This window comes from Psammomys obesus, unplaced genomic scaffold, assembly GCF_907164565.1.
Source record: "Psammomys obesus unplaced genomic scaffold, mPsaObe1.curated_primary_1811, whole genome shotgun sequence".
NCBI classification, from domain to species: Eukaryota; Metazoa; Chordata; class Mammalia; order Rodentia; family Muridae; genus Psammomys; species Psammomys obesus.
The window spans coordinates 29489944-29506410 of record NW_026593286.1 but is presented as its reverse complement, the minus strand read 5'-3'; the positions used below and the strand labels follow the sequence as shown (position 1 = coordinate 29506410).

General features: G+C 40.6%; 1 protein-coding gene across 1 annotated transcript in view; it reads left to right on the top strand.

Moving 5' to 3' along the window:
• The window catches only part of Cd28 (CD28 molecule), a 27144-nt gene extending 10677 nt beyond the window's left edge, over nt 1-16467 (top strand). The window contains exons 2-4 of the mRNA XM_055616862.1: nt 8017-8373; nt 10365-10480; nt 14786-16467. Of these exons, the coding sequence (XP_055472837.1) occupies nt 8017-8373; nt 10365-10480; nt 14786-14914 (602 nt within the window). The 3' untranslated portion in view covers nt 14915-16467. The remainder of the gene's footprint in view (nt 1-8016; nt 8374-10364; nt 10481-14785) is intronic.

Sequence of the window (16467 nt, the reverse complement as noted above, 5' to 3'; positions counted from 1 at the left end):
ACACACACACACACACACACACACACACACACACACACACACACACAGAGTCTTGGACAAGGCTGGCTTGTTTTTATCAACAGAAATCCTGCTGTCTCACAGTGGTCTCTGTGACATGTCTGTTTCCTTCTGTCTCTGGTGACTCCTGTCTTCAGATCTCAGGGTGGTCACAATGATGCTGATACAGGCCACCGCAGCCCTCTGCTCTTGTTGGGTGCGTGGTGCATCTTCTATAAACAAGTCCTCCTACTGGTACCAGCGACTGAATAAGCCATCTATTTTCAGTTGGAATCCTGAAGGATTCAACATACAGGCCTGTAAATCACACTGTTCAAATACATTTAAAAAAAAAAAAGACTTTACTTATACCAGTATTTCTTATAAAAAAAGAAGAGAATTTCAGGAGAACAGTCGATGGAAAATGGAAGAAAATGACCATAGTTCTGTTGAAACTTTAACTTGTATTAAAATTTTTTTAATACAAATTTCAGAGTTTGAGGTCATCCAAAGCACTTTAGGTCATTAACAACTTCATTTTATCATTTTAGTAGCTCAGAGAGTATGATGAACGGTATTATAGTCTGGTGGGCATTTGTGCTTCCTTTCTTGACATTTGAATAAAGCTGAGCTGCAAGCTAGGGTTCCCTGAGCCATGCTGAGCCCCTAATTTGGCTTACAGGTCCTGGAGCCTGTCCTCTGTAGAGTCTGAAAGGAAGCAAGTAGCCAAGGGGCCACAAGTCGAAGGATAGTCCCAAAGAGGAAATATGCTCAAAGGAAAGTTACAGTAACTTAATCAGATCTGTGGTCAGATGACAGGTACTCTCTGCCAGGGCAACCAATGACACCCTCACAACCGGCTCACAAACACCAGGGTACAATATGCCAAATATAGAATGCTTTTTTTGTCCCTATTTAACATGTTACTAACAAATTCTGTTCAATTAGAATTAAAAAAAATCAGAATCAGGAAGCTATAGCTTCATTTTTTTCAAATGTAATACAAGTGTTGTGACAGTAATAAATAGAATCCATTATAATTTCTAGAAGAAAAATCAATTTCTAATTAAGTATTTATTATATCTTTCTAAATCTTTCTGATATCTTCTTTAGCATCCCAGAGTGTGCTTCAGTCTTGAGTTTTATCAGCTTTGGTGGGCCATTTTATTTCACTATGATGCTTATGATATAAAAAACTAAAGAAAATTATAAATTTGAACATGATTAAATTTTTTTTTCTAGTTAAGGAGTCACCCATTAAAAGTTGGAGTGAACATGGTTGAGCAAATGTCCTTGTTGTGTACTTGAGCATCTTTTGTATATATGCCTAGGAGTGATACAGCTGGGTCTTGAGGAAGCACTATTCCTAGTTGTCTGAGAAAGCGCCAGATTGATTTCCAGAGTGGTTGTACAAGTTTACATTCCCACCAGCAATGGAGCAGGGTTCCCCTTTCTCCACATCCTCTCCAACAGGTATTGTCACTTGAGTTTTTGGTCTTAGCCATTCTGATGGGCTTAAGGTGAAATCTCAGGGTCTTTTTGATTTGCATTTCCCTGATAGCTAAGGATGTTGAGCATTTCTTTAAGTGTTACTCTGCCATTCGGTATTCCCCTATTGAGAATTCTCTGTAGAACAGTTTATTTTTTTAAACAAAGAAAAATAATTTCTGTTGATCTTGTTCTTAAATATAAACAAAGGAACTGAAAAATTCTAAAAAAAAAAAAAAGTTGGACTGAAGAGTGACTTTATGAGTTGACTGACATCCTTTTGTGTGTGGGGCCAAACTGAAATAGGAGAGCTGCAATGGATAATCACTCACCACTTGTGAGACAGAAGTTCTTTATGAGAGACAGCTTGTGTTATAACATGGCCTGTAGGTCTCCTTTGGGATTCATCCATGACCTTCAGGAAGTCTCTCAGATGTGAGCCAAGCCTGTGTATAGTCATCCCTCATTATGGAGAACATGTTCCTCAGCAAACCCCTGAAACCTCAGGTGGTAAAACTATGCCAATGAACATCTTTCCCGTCTTTACCAAGCCCACCATGCACTGTGCCTGCAACTTTTGCAGAGAAGGTGTAGCAGCAAGCTATGATGTTCCCTCCTAGCAGACAGCCTCAAGACCTCAGCATTTGATCTTTCTTTCTTTCGTTCAAGTAGAGAGCTTTCAACAGAATCACTGTTCTTACACTACAGGCCGTTATTAAGTAAAATAAAGGAGTTTGGACAAAAGCAGTGAGATACCTCAGTGGTTGGTCAGATAGCATAGGGAGCAACGACAGGACTGAGGGGTTGGAGGGGGTGGCCGTGGTAGCCCATGCACAGTAGAACCACTGGATAAAGTGAGAATTCCCATCTTAGGTGAATAACATTAGACTTCATCTTCATACGCAGAATGGTGCAAATTCAAATTGAATTGCTTATATCCGAAATTTTCCATGTAATATTTTGGGTTTGTAGTTGACTATGGGTAACCAAGACTACAGAAAGTAAAGCCACAAGCAAGGAAGAACGAGTTAGAAACATACTTCCTTTAAATATAAGCACATAATCAACAGAGTCTTGTTAAATGAAGAAAGTTGTTTCTTTTCCCCTGTTCATTCATGATTGAAAGCATCACTCTATATGCCTACATAAAAAAATTACACATTACCTCTTCAGTTATTTTGTGACCTTGTTTAAAGTCATTTATTTGCTTTGTTTTTCAGTGGCCTTGTCTATAAAATAGTGGATTTGCTTTAGATAATCTTCAAGTTTCTTCCAGCTGAGTTTTTTTGTTTGTTTGTTTGTTTTTTGCATACAATACTCCACTAAAATGGTAGAGAAATGAAGTTTGCTTTGGTCTAGTCCTCCTTCCATTCAGCTTACCCACTACTGAGTAGCAGTCTCTCTGACTTTCCCTTGAAGTTGCTAGGACCTAGAACTGACCACCGAAACTGTGTTAGAATTTTGATGCGGTGTGGCAGAGGGAAAAGAACAATACATTAAAATCTGTTGGAAAGCTTGAGGTCAAGTCTCAAAGGTTATTTATTTGTCCTGAAACTTGGACTCTTTGAAATCTTTTTGTAGCCTCATGAATTCTAAGCCACTGTTCCCTACATTGTATTTTACACTTCATGTTCTTTGTAAATACAAGAGTTAGCTTAACTGGGTGTATGTGTGGGGGGGTTTCCCGTGCATCCTTTTAAGGGCAAGGTTCTTTGACATGGGGAGCTACACCCTAGAGTTCTTCAATGCATGGGCACAGGGGTTGGTCTGGTTCCTAAATGTAGTACCTGACCTACATAGATTTGATGAGAAGGAAGGAGGGTTTTGGGTGTTTTTTTTTTTTTTGTAAGCACCCCATTCTCTTGGAAACACAGTCAATTTTCAACCTTCCAGAAGCTGGTTCTACCATAAGCTTCACAGACTATAGGTGGGAAATCTGGCTTTCACAGCCTTGCATATGGGCTGATAAAGTGCCTTCTCACCTCTGATCTTACTCTTCTTGTGTGTTGTTGAGCAGGCGATGTGAGGGAGAGAGTTTTGAGGTTACTGCTTCCTGTCTCCACATCTTAAGCTCCTTTAGCTGCTAGAAAAGGCTTTGAAAATCAAAGCACGAATTCACCATCAAAACAACCTGCCAATCAGTGGAGGCATGCCAGCCAGGGCAGTCTGTTACTGTGCTAAGCCAATGCAGTGCGGAGGCTAGCAGGTGGAACCTAGGTAAACCACTCACAAGAAGGAAAACAGAATCAAATACTTGCAGAGGGAAAGAAAGGTCATTCCTAGCATGACTTGGAAAACAGCAAGTCTTCAAACAGAAGCTAGTACAGGAAAGCTAAATGTAGATCTAGTTTCTTCCAAGCTAGGGAGGTGTTTCTCAATCTCCCTAACGCTTCGACCCTTTAATACAGTTCCTCATGTTGTGGTGACCCCCAACGATAAAATTATTTTGTTGCTACTTCATAACTGTAGTTTTGCTATGGTTTTTGGATCATAATGTAAATATCTGATATGCAGGATAGCTGATAGGCAACCGTCAAGGGGGTCATGACCACAGGCTGAGAGTCGCTGTTCTAAGCGTAGGTATATCCTTGAATTTTATAGCATCCTTTTAAACTATTTCAAATACCGCAGATTCCCAGAAACTCAAAAAACAAACAAACAAAGAAACAACAAAAAACCAAAATGTATAACCAAATTGACCATTGCCACTTGCTTTGGTTTATCTGTACCTTTGCACTGCTGTAGAGTGAAGTTATGTCTCCTCACACACACTGCACTTTAAAGGAAAGTAGAAGAAGCTAAAGTATGGTATATACTAGAGACCGCATGAACACACATGGTCAGTGCCATTTAGAATAACTGTAACATCAACAGATAAACTGCCCATTCCCTTTCCATAGTTGTTTCAAACTGTTTCCCAACAGAATTTGGCACAGTCACAAAATGAAGTATTTTCCCTCTCCTTGCTCCGTGGCTGGGTTATGTCACCAGCACACTGACACGTAACAGACAGTCTTGACATGGGCCATAGAGTTCTTCTTGAGAACATTCTCAGTTTGTAATGCTGAGGTCAAACGGGCTCAGAAGAAAGCAGACAACCTCAACCATATCGAGAGCCGTGATGGGAAGAACAAAAGGCTACCTTCTAGTTCCTGTATTACTCCTTGAGGAGAAAAACCGTTTCAGAGAATGACTGCTGCCTCTTCCTTCTGAAACTTTCCACCCTGTGTCATGACCCCTGAAGCTGAAAACATGCCTTCTTGATAGCCCAGATGTCCAAACTTAACTATTTTTGAGACCTGTCTATTCTGGTAACGCAATGGAATAGAAATGAGTGAAAAGGTGTGGGCAAGGAGAAAAACAGCTACATGTTCCTTAGTCTGTGTGGCTGAGGAAGTCACTGTACACTCTTCCTTTTCTCTTTACCCACACCTAAATCACTGCCAAGTCGTGCTGTAAGCATTAGCCTGAACATTTCTCACCTCATCCACTACTTCCAAACCAGTTTACTCTCACCCCTGACCTGGAAAACAGCTGAATCTTGCCCACTCTCCATGCCTTCACTCTTGTACCTTCCAAAGTACAGCTTCCGACTTTGTTAAAGTGATTTACATAAATGAAAAAGTTGTGTGCATCTACTTTTCTGCCTAAGAGCCTTCGCTAGGGCTCTCTCACTGGCAGGAGAGGGCCCCCAAGGTCTCTGATGGAGGGAGCCGAACTTGCTTTCCCAATCTCGCCTTTCATAACCCTTGGTAAGAATGGAGGTCGCTGTGATTCCCCCCAGACTGTCACACTCACTCCTACCTTCTATTTTCTTTGCTGTTCTTCCTCTCTTCTCCTCATGTCGCCAATTTGCTTTTAGTCTCAATAGCACACACTTACCACGTCCCCTCAACTTGAAGACACACTTTAGGCTAACTTTTTGCTTGGTGAACATCTGTCAATCAGCGTAGGCAACTTTCTTTACCTCTCAGACCAGCGATCTTTGTCTAGGAAACCTGTGATTGGTTTTTCAAATGCCCCCAGACTCTGCAGATCACTTTCTACTGAGAAAAACCATCTCAGAGAATGACTGCCCTGTATCAAGGCTAGCTGTTTATAAACTGTTCCTCCTTACTAGACTGTGAACTGACCCAGGAAATCATGGTTAGGAAATCAGTTTTGTCTCTCTTGCTTGAGTCTTGGGAAGAGGTCACCTGTTGAATCAGCCAGGAGTCACTAAATGAACACCGGAGTGTGGATGCTGTCTAGCCCCCCACCTCTCTGCTCATACCCAGAGGACCATGGTAGTGTTGTTCAAAATAGGCAAACAATGCTGAGTGGAAAAACAAAATGTACTGTATCTACACAGTAGAATATCATCTAGTCATAAAGTTCTGATACTTTATCACAACACGGATGAAACTGGAAACCTGCTATGTGAAAGAAGCCAGATACAAAATGACACACATTCTAGGACTCCGTGCACACAAAATGTCCCGAATGGGCAAATACAGACAAGAAGTAGACGAGCGGTTGCCAGAGGCTGGACAGAGAATGATGGGAAATGACGGCTAATGAGCATGAAGTTTCCTTTTCATATAGTGAAGATATTTTACAAACAGATAGGTGTAGTCCACTCACAACTTCCTGAGTATTAAAAACAAAATCCCTTAATTGTATTTGTTAAAAGGAGAACTTTATGATATGTGAATTACATTTCAGTAAAGTTACTCCAAACCCCAATATCAACACTAACCACATCTTAACCTATATCAACGATATCAGAATTTCTGGGAGTAAGAGGCCATGGGTATGTGTTTTCTTTTTAGGTTCTGGATGTGCAGAAATACTGATAATTATATAGAAGACAAAAGCTATTAGATATTTAATTCTGTGTTCTTACCTTCTACCCAAAGCAAAAAGCCACAAACAAACAAACAAACAAACAAACCAAAAACCCAAAACCAGAAAATCCAAAATGAAAAACAAACAAAAAACAAAAACAAAACACCTGTGTCCATGGATTCAATATCAGGTTAAGTGACAAATTTCATTTTTTAACAACTTCTGATTCTAGCTGGCTCTTGGGTGTGGGTACAAGTAACCTTTTAAAAATTACAACTAGGAGGCTAAAAAGATTGGTCAACTGTTAATGGATAGGCTCACAAATATATATAATATATATATATATATATATATTATATATATATATACTGATAATTATTAGCATGCTTCCCTAGCAAAAATTTATTTTATTTAAATTTTTTTCCCACAGACAATAGCAATTTGTTTACTTCTGAACACCTGAGGTTGTTCTTCAGATAAAAGGTTGTAGGATCTTTCATCTGTGCAGTTGATTTTCCATGCTTAAGTGGCTGGGTATTCAGGTGGTGTGGCCTTTGGTTTCAGTTTTGTTCACCATTTGCTCAAGGACTGTAGATGAACCACTCATGTGTCTAGACCTCATTTAGTCCTTTTCTTTTCTTTAAGTGGATATGTAGGAATAATGTCCTACACATTTAATTCCAGCACTCAGGAAGCAGAGGCAGGGGAACTAGTGAGTGCCAGGCCAGCTTGGTCTATGTAGTGAGTTCAAGTCAGCCGGGGCTATACAGTGAGACCTTTTTTGTTTGTTTAGAAAATATATAGAGCTAAAGATAGGGTAGGTGTCTGATGCGAAGCGTGGGAGGAAGGAGAGAACCGACTTCTGCAACTTGCCCTCTGCCCTCTCCTTGTGTGCTGTGACACACACACACTTGAAATGTAATAATTTCTTTTAAAAAGGGAATATATTTTTGTGTTCTAGAAACGGGGATGTACTGGAAAACAATTCAATGTGGTTTCCTCCTTAATGAAGTTGAGAATGTAGTTTCGTTTTGTTTGGTTTTAAAGTGAGAAACGGAATTAGGTGGTATCCAGATCTTTGACTGTTTATTGCATAAAGGTAGAACTCTTCTTGATGTAAGAGAACAAACAAGCCAGTTTCTTGCAAGGCTCTCCTCTGAATTTGCTATGGAGGAGAAATGAAAGACAGCACTTGGAGCTACGAGAGCTTTCCTCTTTCCTCACCTCTTTATCCTACTCTTGATTTGGTCAAGTGGCAAAGGCAGAATGGTTTGAAACTTTTAAATCCCTTTACAAAAGCCTGTTGCACAACTGAAAACAAATTCATTCGGACACCCACACCAGGCTTTCGGGCTGCTTCCAAGCAATTCACTTATGCAGAAAGTCAGCTCAAGGCCTGATTAACATCATTAGAATCCCAAAACTCCTAGTGCACGGCTGTGATACTCGATGCTGACAGAAGGTCATGTTTTGCCTTCCAGGTGGAAACATGCTCTGTTTTCCCATTCAAAAAGGGACGCCAGTGTTATTGAAATAAAAACTTCGAAACTTTTGGTGCAGTTGTTATTCCAAGAAGAACTATTGTTATATCTTTATCTGCCAAGAGACTAACTTTTGGAGATCTGTTTCAGTTGGCTAATTAATTCATTTTGATCTCAGGGCAACAGAATTATTATTCTTGTACTCCTAATTTTTCTCCCTCAGAAAACAAGATTTTGGTGAAGCAGTCGCCCATGCTCGTGGTAGACAACAATGAAGCCAGCATCAGCTGCAGGTATTCCTACAGCCTCCTGTCAAAGGAGTTCCGAGCGTCCATTTACAAGGGCGTGAACAGTGATGTGGAAGTCTGCGTTGTGAATGGGAATTTCTCCTATCAGCTTCCGTTTCACTCAAACACCGGGTTCAGCTGTCGTGGGGATTTGCAAAATGATACCGTGATATTCTACCTCTGGAACCTGCATGTTAATCACACAGATATTTACTTCTGCAAAATTGAGGTCATGTATCCTCCACCTTACTTAGACAACGAGAAGAGCAACGGAACTATTGTTCACGTGAAAGGTAATATGCAGCTATACTCCTGTAACCTTAAAGGAAGGGTTTGCAATGCTGAGCGACTCAAAGATCATGTTTAAGCTGGGTTCCTTTTACTTTAGAAGTAATTCCATCTTATATTTGAATGCCTTTACCTTTCCTCACTGACATCATGTGAAAGAGTGAGGGAAGGAGTTCCAGTCCAAGGGAACAGAACCTAAAAGATTATTCTTGATTCAAGGAGACTGTGTCAAGAAAAAGTTTGCCATTAAAATTAAAGTCTATTGCCTTTTGAACTTTTGGCTAAGATCAAGCTAACACTGAGCTTGGAGTCCTCTAGGATGAAAGATAGTCTGATGGATCAGGACTCAGGAAGGATGGATTGGAGACCAAGTTAATTCTCTTTTTTTGTGATCCATGCTCTCCCTCCATTACGCTTCTTTTCATTTTCCAAAACATAGAAAGGATGGTGGACTAGAGATTTAGGGGACATGAAATCGATGATCTTGGGTAAGTTATCCAATTTCTTAATAGCTCCAAACTCAATATAATTAAGCATTTACTCATGATTCAGTAGCAATAAGTGTACTATGTTTATGTTGAGATTATGTTCTGTCTAAACATTGGGAAGAAAAATAACAGGATTCTTAAACTCAAATAAAGGTATTGGCATTAGCATATAAAATTCAAGGAGGTCAGGTAGATTTTTATGTATATGCCTATATTATAGCTTCTTTTTTCTGCAGAGTGATAAATAAGAAAATATATGCCCCATTTTATATTCACTTCTAGCACAATTACAATAAATGCATTTTCTCTTATGCCATAACAAAGCTGTGCTTGAGAAAAATCTAATACCAAACAAGGAAAGAATTATTTTCTTAATATAGCAGAGTAGCTTTTGTGCTCTGGCAAAAAAAAAAAAAAAAAAAAAAAAAACCAAAAAACCAGAGACAATTAATATGTGGATTCAGATTTCTAAATCAATAATGCTCAAGCAAAAATATTTTGATTGGATTAAGCAAGGGATTAAAAAAAGATATGCTATTTTGGAAGCCAAGAATAAAATGTTTCTCCCTTATAAAAAACACATTCTTTTAGGCTAGTATTTTATGTGCATACATTTAGGAGACTTGGAAAAGGCATCAGTGATTCTGTCCTTGGCAGCTTTCAACCCTGTTTGTGTATTATAAACTTAACTAGGTAAATTGAAAAATGCCTGTGCTCAACTTTGAGCTTCTGACTTAGTCAAGACGGCTTGAGGAAGGGGAGCTAGACAATGTTGTCACACTTTGTAGGATAATTCTAATGTGTAGTCAGGATTAAAAATTTCATGGACTAGAGAGTTGTTGGTATTCTTTTCATTTATGTGTTTTTATTACAACTTTACTGCAAAGCACTTCTAAATAAAAAATATCACGTATCGAAATTAATCAGACCCAAAGTTTATACATCTCAATGAGCTGTGAAGTCTTCTTCCTAGTTATAACTCTCCATGAGCTTCGCATGTCTTCTTCCTCATCTTCTGATGCCAAACGCGGAGTGTGACCCATTGAGCGTCAGGTAACCTGGTGGAGTTGGTGTCAGATTTTTATCTTTTCAAATTTTTTCCAGGCTAGTTTTCTGACTGCCGTATTAAGCTGATGCTTTTTTCTTAGGGTCTGAAAACATATAATTTTACCGATTTCAAAGACAGTGTTTAGGGTATAGATGGATTAGCTTGTGATGGGAGTAGGAGGGCGGGGGAGGGTCAGGTTAAAGTCACCGAGAGTCGCCATTTTGAATTACGCAATGCTCAACTCCGGCACAGCACTATAAAGCAGTGGTTTGCAACCTTGGTCTTGGGCTTCCTTCAGCAGTGATGGGGTTGAGTAAGTCCCAAAGAGCAAGACTAGATCACCTAAGCTGCTAATATTTTGCATATTTTAGCACTTTCAAATTCCTCTCTGATGTTCAGGGCAGAAATGTACTCAACGTCTGTTTCTGTGTCCTTTAATCCACTCTCTTATGTTTTTCAGAGAAACATGTTTGCCACGCTCAGGCATCTCCTAAGCTGTTTTGGACACTGGTCGTGGTTGCTGGAGTTCTGCTTTTTTATGGCTTGCTAGTGACAGCGGCTCTTTGTATTATCTGGGTAAGAGGAGCAGCATTGCTTTTAAAGTAACTTCCCTGCACACGCACTCTGACTGTATTAAGAATCTGGCCTGCATCTTTCCGGCTGCAATGCTGAAGCAGGCACTGTTTCTCAGTCTGTTCAACCTTATGTGAAGTAATGATTTGACATGAGTTCTGCTTTCTAGAAGGTACTAAGCGGCCAGGCAGAATTTGAACTAAATGGGGAGATTAGGGTGGGAAATTACAGGGGGTTAACTTTCTTATTCTTTATTCTGCAACATAACAATTACATATAAGGCAGCTTAAATGCATATGCAAAGTAAAAAATCCGAGCCTCATCAGGAAGCTAGGCAACTGAAGCCAACGGAACAGCTTTGGCTTGGGAGCCAAAAATCAGGAGAAAGCAGCCTGCTGAAACTGTGTATTCAAACCAGAAGAAGCAGGTCTGTTTATGTCAGTCCTGTTTTCTGTGTCTTCTGAAGCAGTTGCTTTGTGTGAGGGCGACTTGGATGCTGTCATTATGAAAGCGTAAGGGGAGGGAGACTGTTCATAGTTCTCTCCACTGAACCGAGCTCACCTGTCTCTGCAGATGCTTCAGCAATCAGCTTAGTATATATTTTTTCACCTTGAATTTTTGATCCTAGCTTAAACATTTTTCATTTGTTAGATTTTTTTTTTTCTGAGACAGTGTTTCACTATGTAGCTCAGACTGGCCTAGAACCTACAATGCAATCCACACTGGCCTTGACTCGTGGTGATCCTCCTGCCTCAGCCTCTCCAGTGCTGAAATTATAAGTGTGTGCCACCATGTCTGGCTTTTGAACACGTTTTTTAAAAAAACCTTTAAATTTTATAATTTTGTGTGTATGAGTGTTTTGCCTGCATGTACGTCAGTGTACCGCTGTGTGTCTGGTGCCCATGGAAGCCAGAAGAGGGCATCAGATTTCCTGAAATTGGAGCTGCAGACATTCGTGAGCCACCATGTGTGTGCAGGCAATTGAACTCAGGTCCCCTGGAAGAGAGGCCAGTACTCTGGAACTCTGAACCGTCTCTCCTACTTTTTGAACACATTTTGATGAACATACCCACTCTTAAGAAGGTACTGCCTTAGCAAGGATCCTTTTCTTAGGAATCAATTTGTATACAAAGAACAGAATGCCTTGTGCATTGATTCCACATACCTCTGAATTTTTTCCAGAAGTTGGGTGAACACACACGTAATTTCTTCAATGAGAAATGTATGCTCCACAAGGATTAAAGACATTTTTCTTGTTGTTTTCCACCCATCTGCTACTGAGTGCTTACTGAAGACTTACTGAATGCTTACTGGGTTGCTAAATAGGTAACCCTCACAGGAGCCAAATAAGAACCTAACTAAGCCTGCTTGAAATATGATATCTACTTCAAGGCATAAGCCATACATTTAACTAAGCAATGTATAGTCAGGGATTTCTGGAAGTGTTGGTGAGGGGATGGGGCAGCTCTAACTCTAAGTCATGAAGTTCTGTCTTCTAGCTAGCCTTAAAGTTAAACTGTCAGGCCACCTTTCGACTAATCTATAACTTCTACAGAGTAGGAAACAGAGTGTTTGCTTGTTCCTGGGAATTCTTTCTGTCATCTTGGGAATTCCGAATGTTTTCTAATCAGGATATGGTGGTGGGAGGCTTTAGTATAGGGAAGTATTGCCCAAATTCTGCCTCTGGTACAGTTGAGGATGCTTGTTCTTCTGGACTTGGTCATCTGCTTGCTATTGTCCAGCTCTACCGTGGTTGCCAGTGATTTTAGCATCCTTGGGTTTGGCTTGGTTTTTCCAATCTTCAACCACTGACTTTTTTGCTTGCTGTTTGGCTTTCCAAGTCTCTGACTGAAAGCTTGAGTTTCTTAATCTAAAGGCCAGGTGCAGTGGCCCTCTGGGTACCCTTCCAGGGAAGGGGCTCCCTTGTCATGTATTGACCTAGGTCAAAGGAATTTACTAGCTTTGTGGGAAGTAGTTCAGGAAACTGCTTTAGCTTTCAGTGGTCCCTCGGGCACCACTTTTATGGTAAATATGCATTACGAAGTCAGCTTCTAAAATGAGACACCAGTTTGCTGAGTGACTGGAGGCAGCTTCTCACTTTCAGTGAGTTAAAACAATCCACCCTTCAAATCAGGCATCAGAGATGTTTTTGAGCTTTTCTTTGGCAGCCCCATAATTCCTGGTAAGATTCATCTTCTCTGCCTTGAGAAAACTATTTTTGGCTTCTCTCATAAGCGCTCTGTGACTTGGACAACCTTACTGCTTAATATGTCTGGTCCTCTGTGGCTTTTGGGAGTCAAACTTGGTTATCTGATAAGGGCATAACTTATTCGGACCTCAAACCCAGGTCTTTGTACTCTCTGACCAAATGGTGCAGATAAAAACAGTTTACATTTCATAGAACAGTGTAATATCTTTACCTTGGGCTTATCCTTCCCCCTTTTTGTTGTTTGATTTAGAAGCACCTCAGTGAGCATTTGGGGATCCTAGGGCTTCACCACTTTCTGCGATCCTATTTTTGGCTGGTCAGCAGTGTGTCTTGGTGACCATTTTCCAGAGCCTCCCAAGAATCCATGATGTGTTTCTGCAGGTGGTTCCAAGCTGTGTAGGGTTTCTGTGTCTGTGCTTGACCTGGTGTTGGCATTTGAGTAAAGAAAAGGCTCTTCTTGGTCAGGCTGCCACAGACTTCCGGCCGTCGCTCCCAAGTCTCTATTCGCTCAGCTGAGATGTTACACTGGTTCCCTTTTCTAGCCTGGAGGAGGACTGTTTCTGTTTTTAACATTCTCTTTGCCAATGTGCACCACAATGTGTATGTTTAGGTAGCCTCCGCCTTTTTAAATCTACTACATTCTTGACTAATTAAGTGCATTGCTCATGTACGTCCTATGTGTTGCTGCTTTGTCTGGGAAATGGAGCAGAGGGAGAAGGAGGGGAAAGGTAGAGTGGCCTCCACGTCACACATCTTTAACAGGCATTGACTGCTGCGTGACACAGATACACAGACAAAGGAGGTGGCGACACTACGCATTCCTATATACGCACTGTGGGTGCCCATGAGCACTGTGGGGTCTGGAGTGGATTCCCAGCTATTTCCATGCCTTTGGTTTAGAGTCAGGATGAGGCTAGCTAAACCCACTGATAATGGTGTTGAGGTCAGCATGGGAGTTGACTAGAACAGATTTTCTTTATGTTTGTGTATAACCTGGAGAACCTCAGATTCATGACACCCTTATTGAGATCTTGTTTTAAAGCTGTAGCTTCACTGGAGTATCCACAGGCAAGGGTTAGCGCTTGGGGGTTGGCAAAGGAAACCCGAAAGGTTGGCATCAGAACTGAAAATGCTTACCTGAGTAGCATCCCCAGCCTCCTTTTCTTACTTTGAGGGCTCGGGAAGGCAGGTGGGTATAGCAATGAGGCCTACAGGCCGTAGTCATCCACTCATTTGACTCGTCAGGAACATCTGTCAGTTCATACCTATTGTAGCTGCTCAGAACACTGGGCCTGTCTGCTCAGAAATGGGCGCTGTGTTTTCATAACAGAGAATACTGACTCGACCATCCACCTGACTTTCTGCTTTTGACAGTTATGCAAACTTTACCATCACACTGATCTGGCAAGGATGCTTCCAGACCACAGTCAAAACTTGGTCAAGACGTAAAGTGAGTGTAATTCCAGCTCCAGATTCAGTATCCTCTCTGCTCCTGGTAGAATTTCATCCAGAGCTGCTAAGCCTGGGAAACTGTGGTGGGTGACAATACTGTCTTTGCAGAAACACATGCATGTAGGGGCTAGGGATGTAGGTGTTCAGAACTATAAACCCTCACTTGTTTGGCCTCTGCTAACATAAATTTATAATTATTATTTCAGATCCTGAAGGAACCGAAAGTTTTTTTCATTGTTCGGATTTTTTTTTTTTTGGTGTTGTTGTTAATTATGGGAAAATAGTTTAGTAAATGATTAAAGTGGATATGCTTAACCTATCCAAAGAGGAAGGACTTTCAAACATGTTTAATTATCAATAGTGAATATGTTCTTAAATATTCTCCTGGGCTTTGGATTAGATGACAACATTGAGAGTAATGAACACATTTCTATAAAACAGTTTTGTTTAGATTTCTAGTAGAGTTATTAGTAGTCTGGCTTTGATTCGTCATTATCTTAGCCCAAGGCACATTAAAAAAAAAAAAGCAACTGCTTTTCAGGGTCATTTGGCAGCTGATGGTCTGAATAATTATCCCCAAAGTCTTAGAACCGCTCCCATAGTCTCTCCTATAGGTCCTTACATATTGACTTTTTTTTCCCCTGTAGACTAACAGCAAAAGGAACAGGCTTCTTCAGAGTGACTACATGAACATGACACCCCGGAGACTCGGACCCACACGCAAGCATTACCAGCCCTATGCCCCAGCGAGGGACTTCGCAGCCTACCGCCCCTGACAGGGACCCCTATCCAGAAGCCAGCCGGCTAATGCCCCTCTACCTGCTCAACATCCCTGCTCTGGATAGGAAAGGACAGTCACATCTCCAGCCGGCTACTTTGGACCTTTTCCGGGCCACCTGTGCCAACCATTTTGGAGCATCCAGATCTAACATCCTGATCATCTTGAGACTCGGGAATAAATTAAAGAAGCTTCGAATGGCTGGATAAATTCTGCATGCCTTGACCCAGACTCAAGCTTAATCTATTTATTGACTTGACTGAGAAGTTAGAGTAGAGAAATCAAACAGTAAGGGAATTCATGCAAGCCTCACTCCTTTCTCACTTATCAGCACACTTCAGACATGGGAAGTGTGGTAGCTAAAGATGTTTTGGATGGAGAAGAAAGGATAGAGAAATCTTCTCTTTGACTAAGCTGGTGTCTCGGGTGGGGATAGGTTAGAGTTAGAGTTAGTTTGTCATTTGAAAATAATTAAAACACTTTCCCACTCATAAAAAGAGCCGCTTAGTTTAGAGTTTTCCTGTTAGTTTAGGAAGATGTGGACATATTTTTTTAATGAATTCTGACCATTTTTAAATCACTTTGACCTGTGGAAAACCATCAAAGCACTCCCAGGGCTGACTTTCCTCCTTCCCTGTTGTGGGAATCCAGTATTATTAATACTTACAACATGATTTTGGAACTAAATAGCCCTCCTTCACCAAGAAGAATGTGAGGGGAAATAAGCCCACTTTACATTAAAAAAAACCATATATATCTGAATGCTAGGAAGGTTTATCTGTTTAGTAGCCTGTTATAGTCAAGCCACTTAAGTTTCAACCTTCCACAGTTGGTTTCCTTTGTGGATGCCTGGAGTAGAAGGCTGAAACTGCATCTATACAGCGTTAGTCACAAAACTGTAAAAAAAAAAAAAAAAAAAAAAAAAAAGGTTGTTCTTGATCTTTGTCTGAGGAAGGGAATGAGGCAATTCTTGCCATGCTCTAATGAGGTGGATATTTTCCAGAAGTCATCACAAGGAGCCTCAGTATAAGTTTCTTTAGACTCTAAGGTTTAAAGGGCTTTGTATGTTCCAGGGCTCAGAACTCCAGAAGTTTGTGGGCTCAGCTGCTTAATACCATAGGAATTCATTGACATGAAAAATTATTTTGGAGTGTATCTTTAGGGACACATTAGTTCTCAAAGTTTTTAAGAACCTGCAAGACCTGATACTGAATGAACATGGACCTTTGTTTTTGTGTTTCATTGTTTGTTTGGGGACTTTGAAGAATGACTGGAGAACCAGTTTCACTGTCTGTTTAGCGCTTTGAATTATTGGAGATTTTTAGAGGCAGAAAGACCTGGTAAAATTCTCCTTGCTTGCTGAATGGCCTCAGGCAAATTACTGTTCATCTGAGACTATGATTCCTCAACTGTAAAATGGACACAATGAAACTCACTGTGCTCCTCCTGCCTCTGCCTCCCAAGTTCTAGGATTACAGGAGTGCACAGTCACAGAAATTTAAACCCAAACTTGTGAGATTCTCTCAGCTTCAATAATTTGTTTAAGCTAAT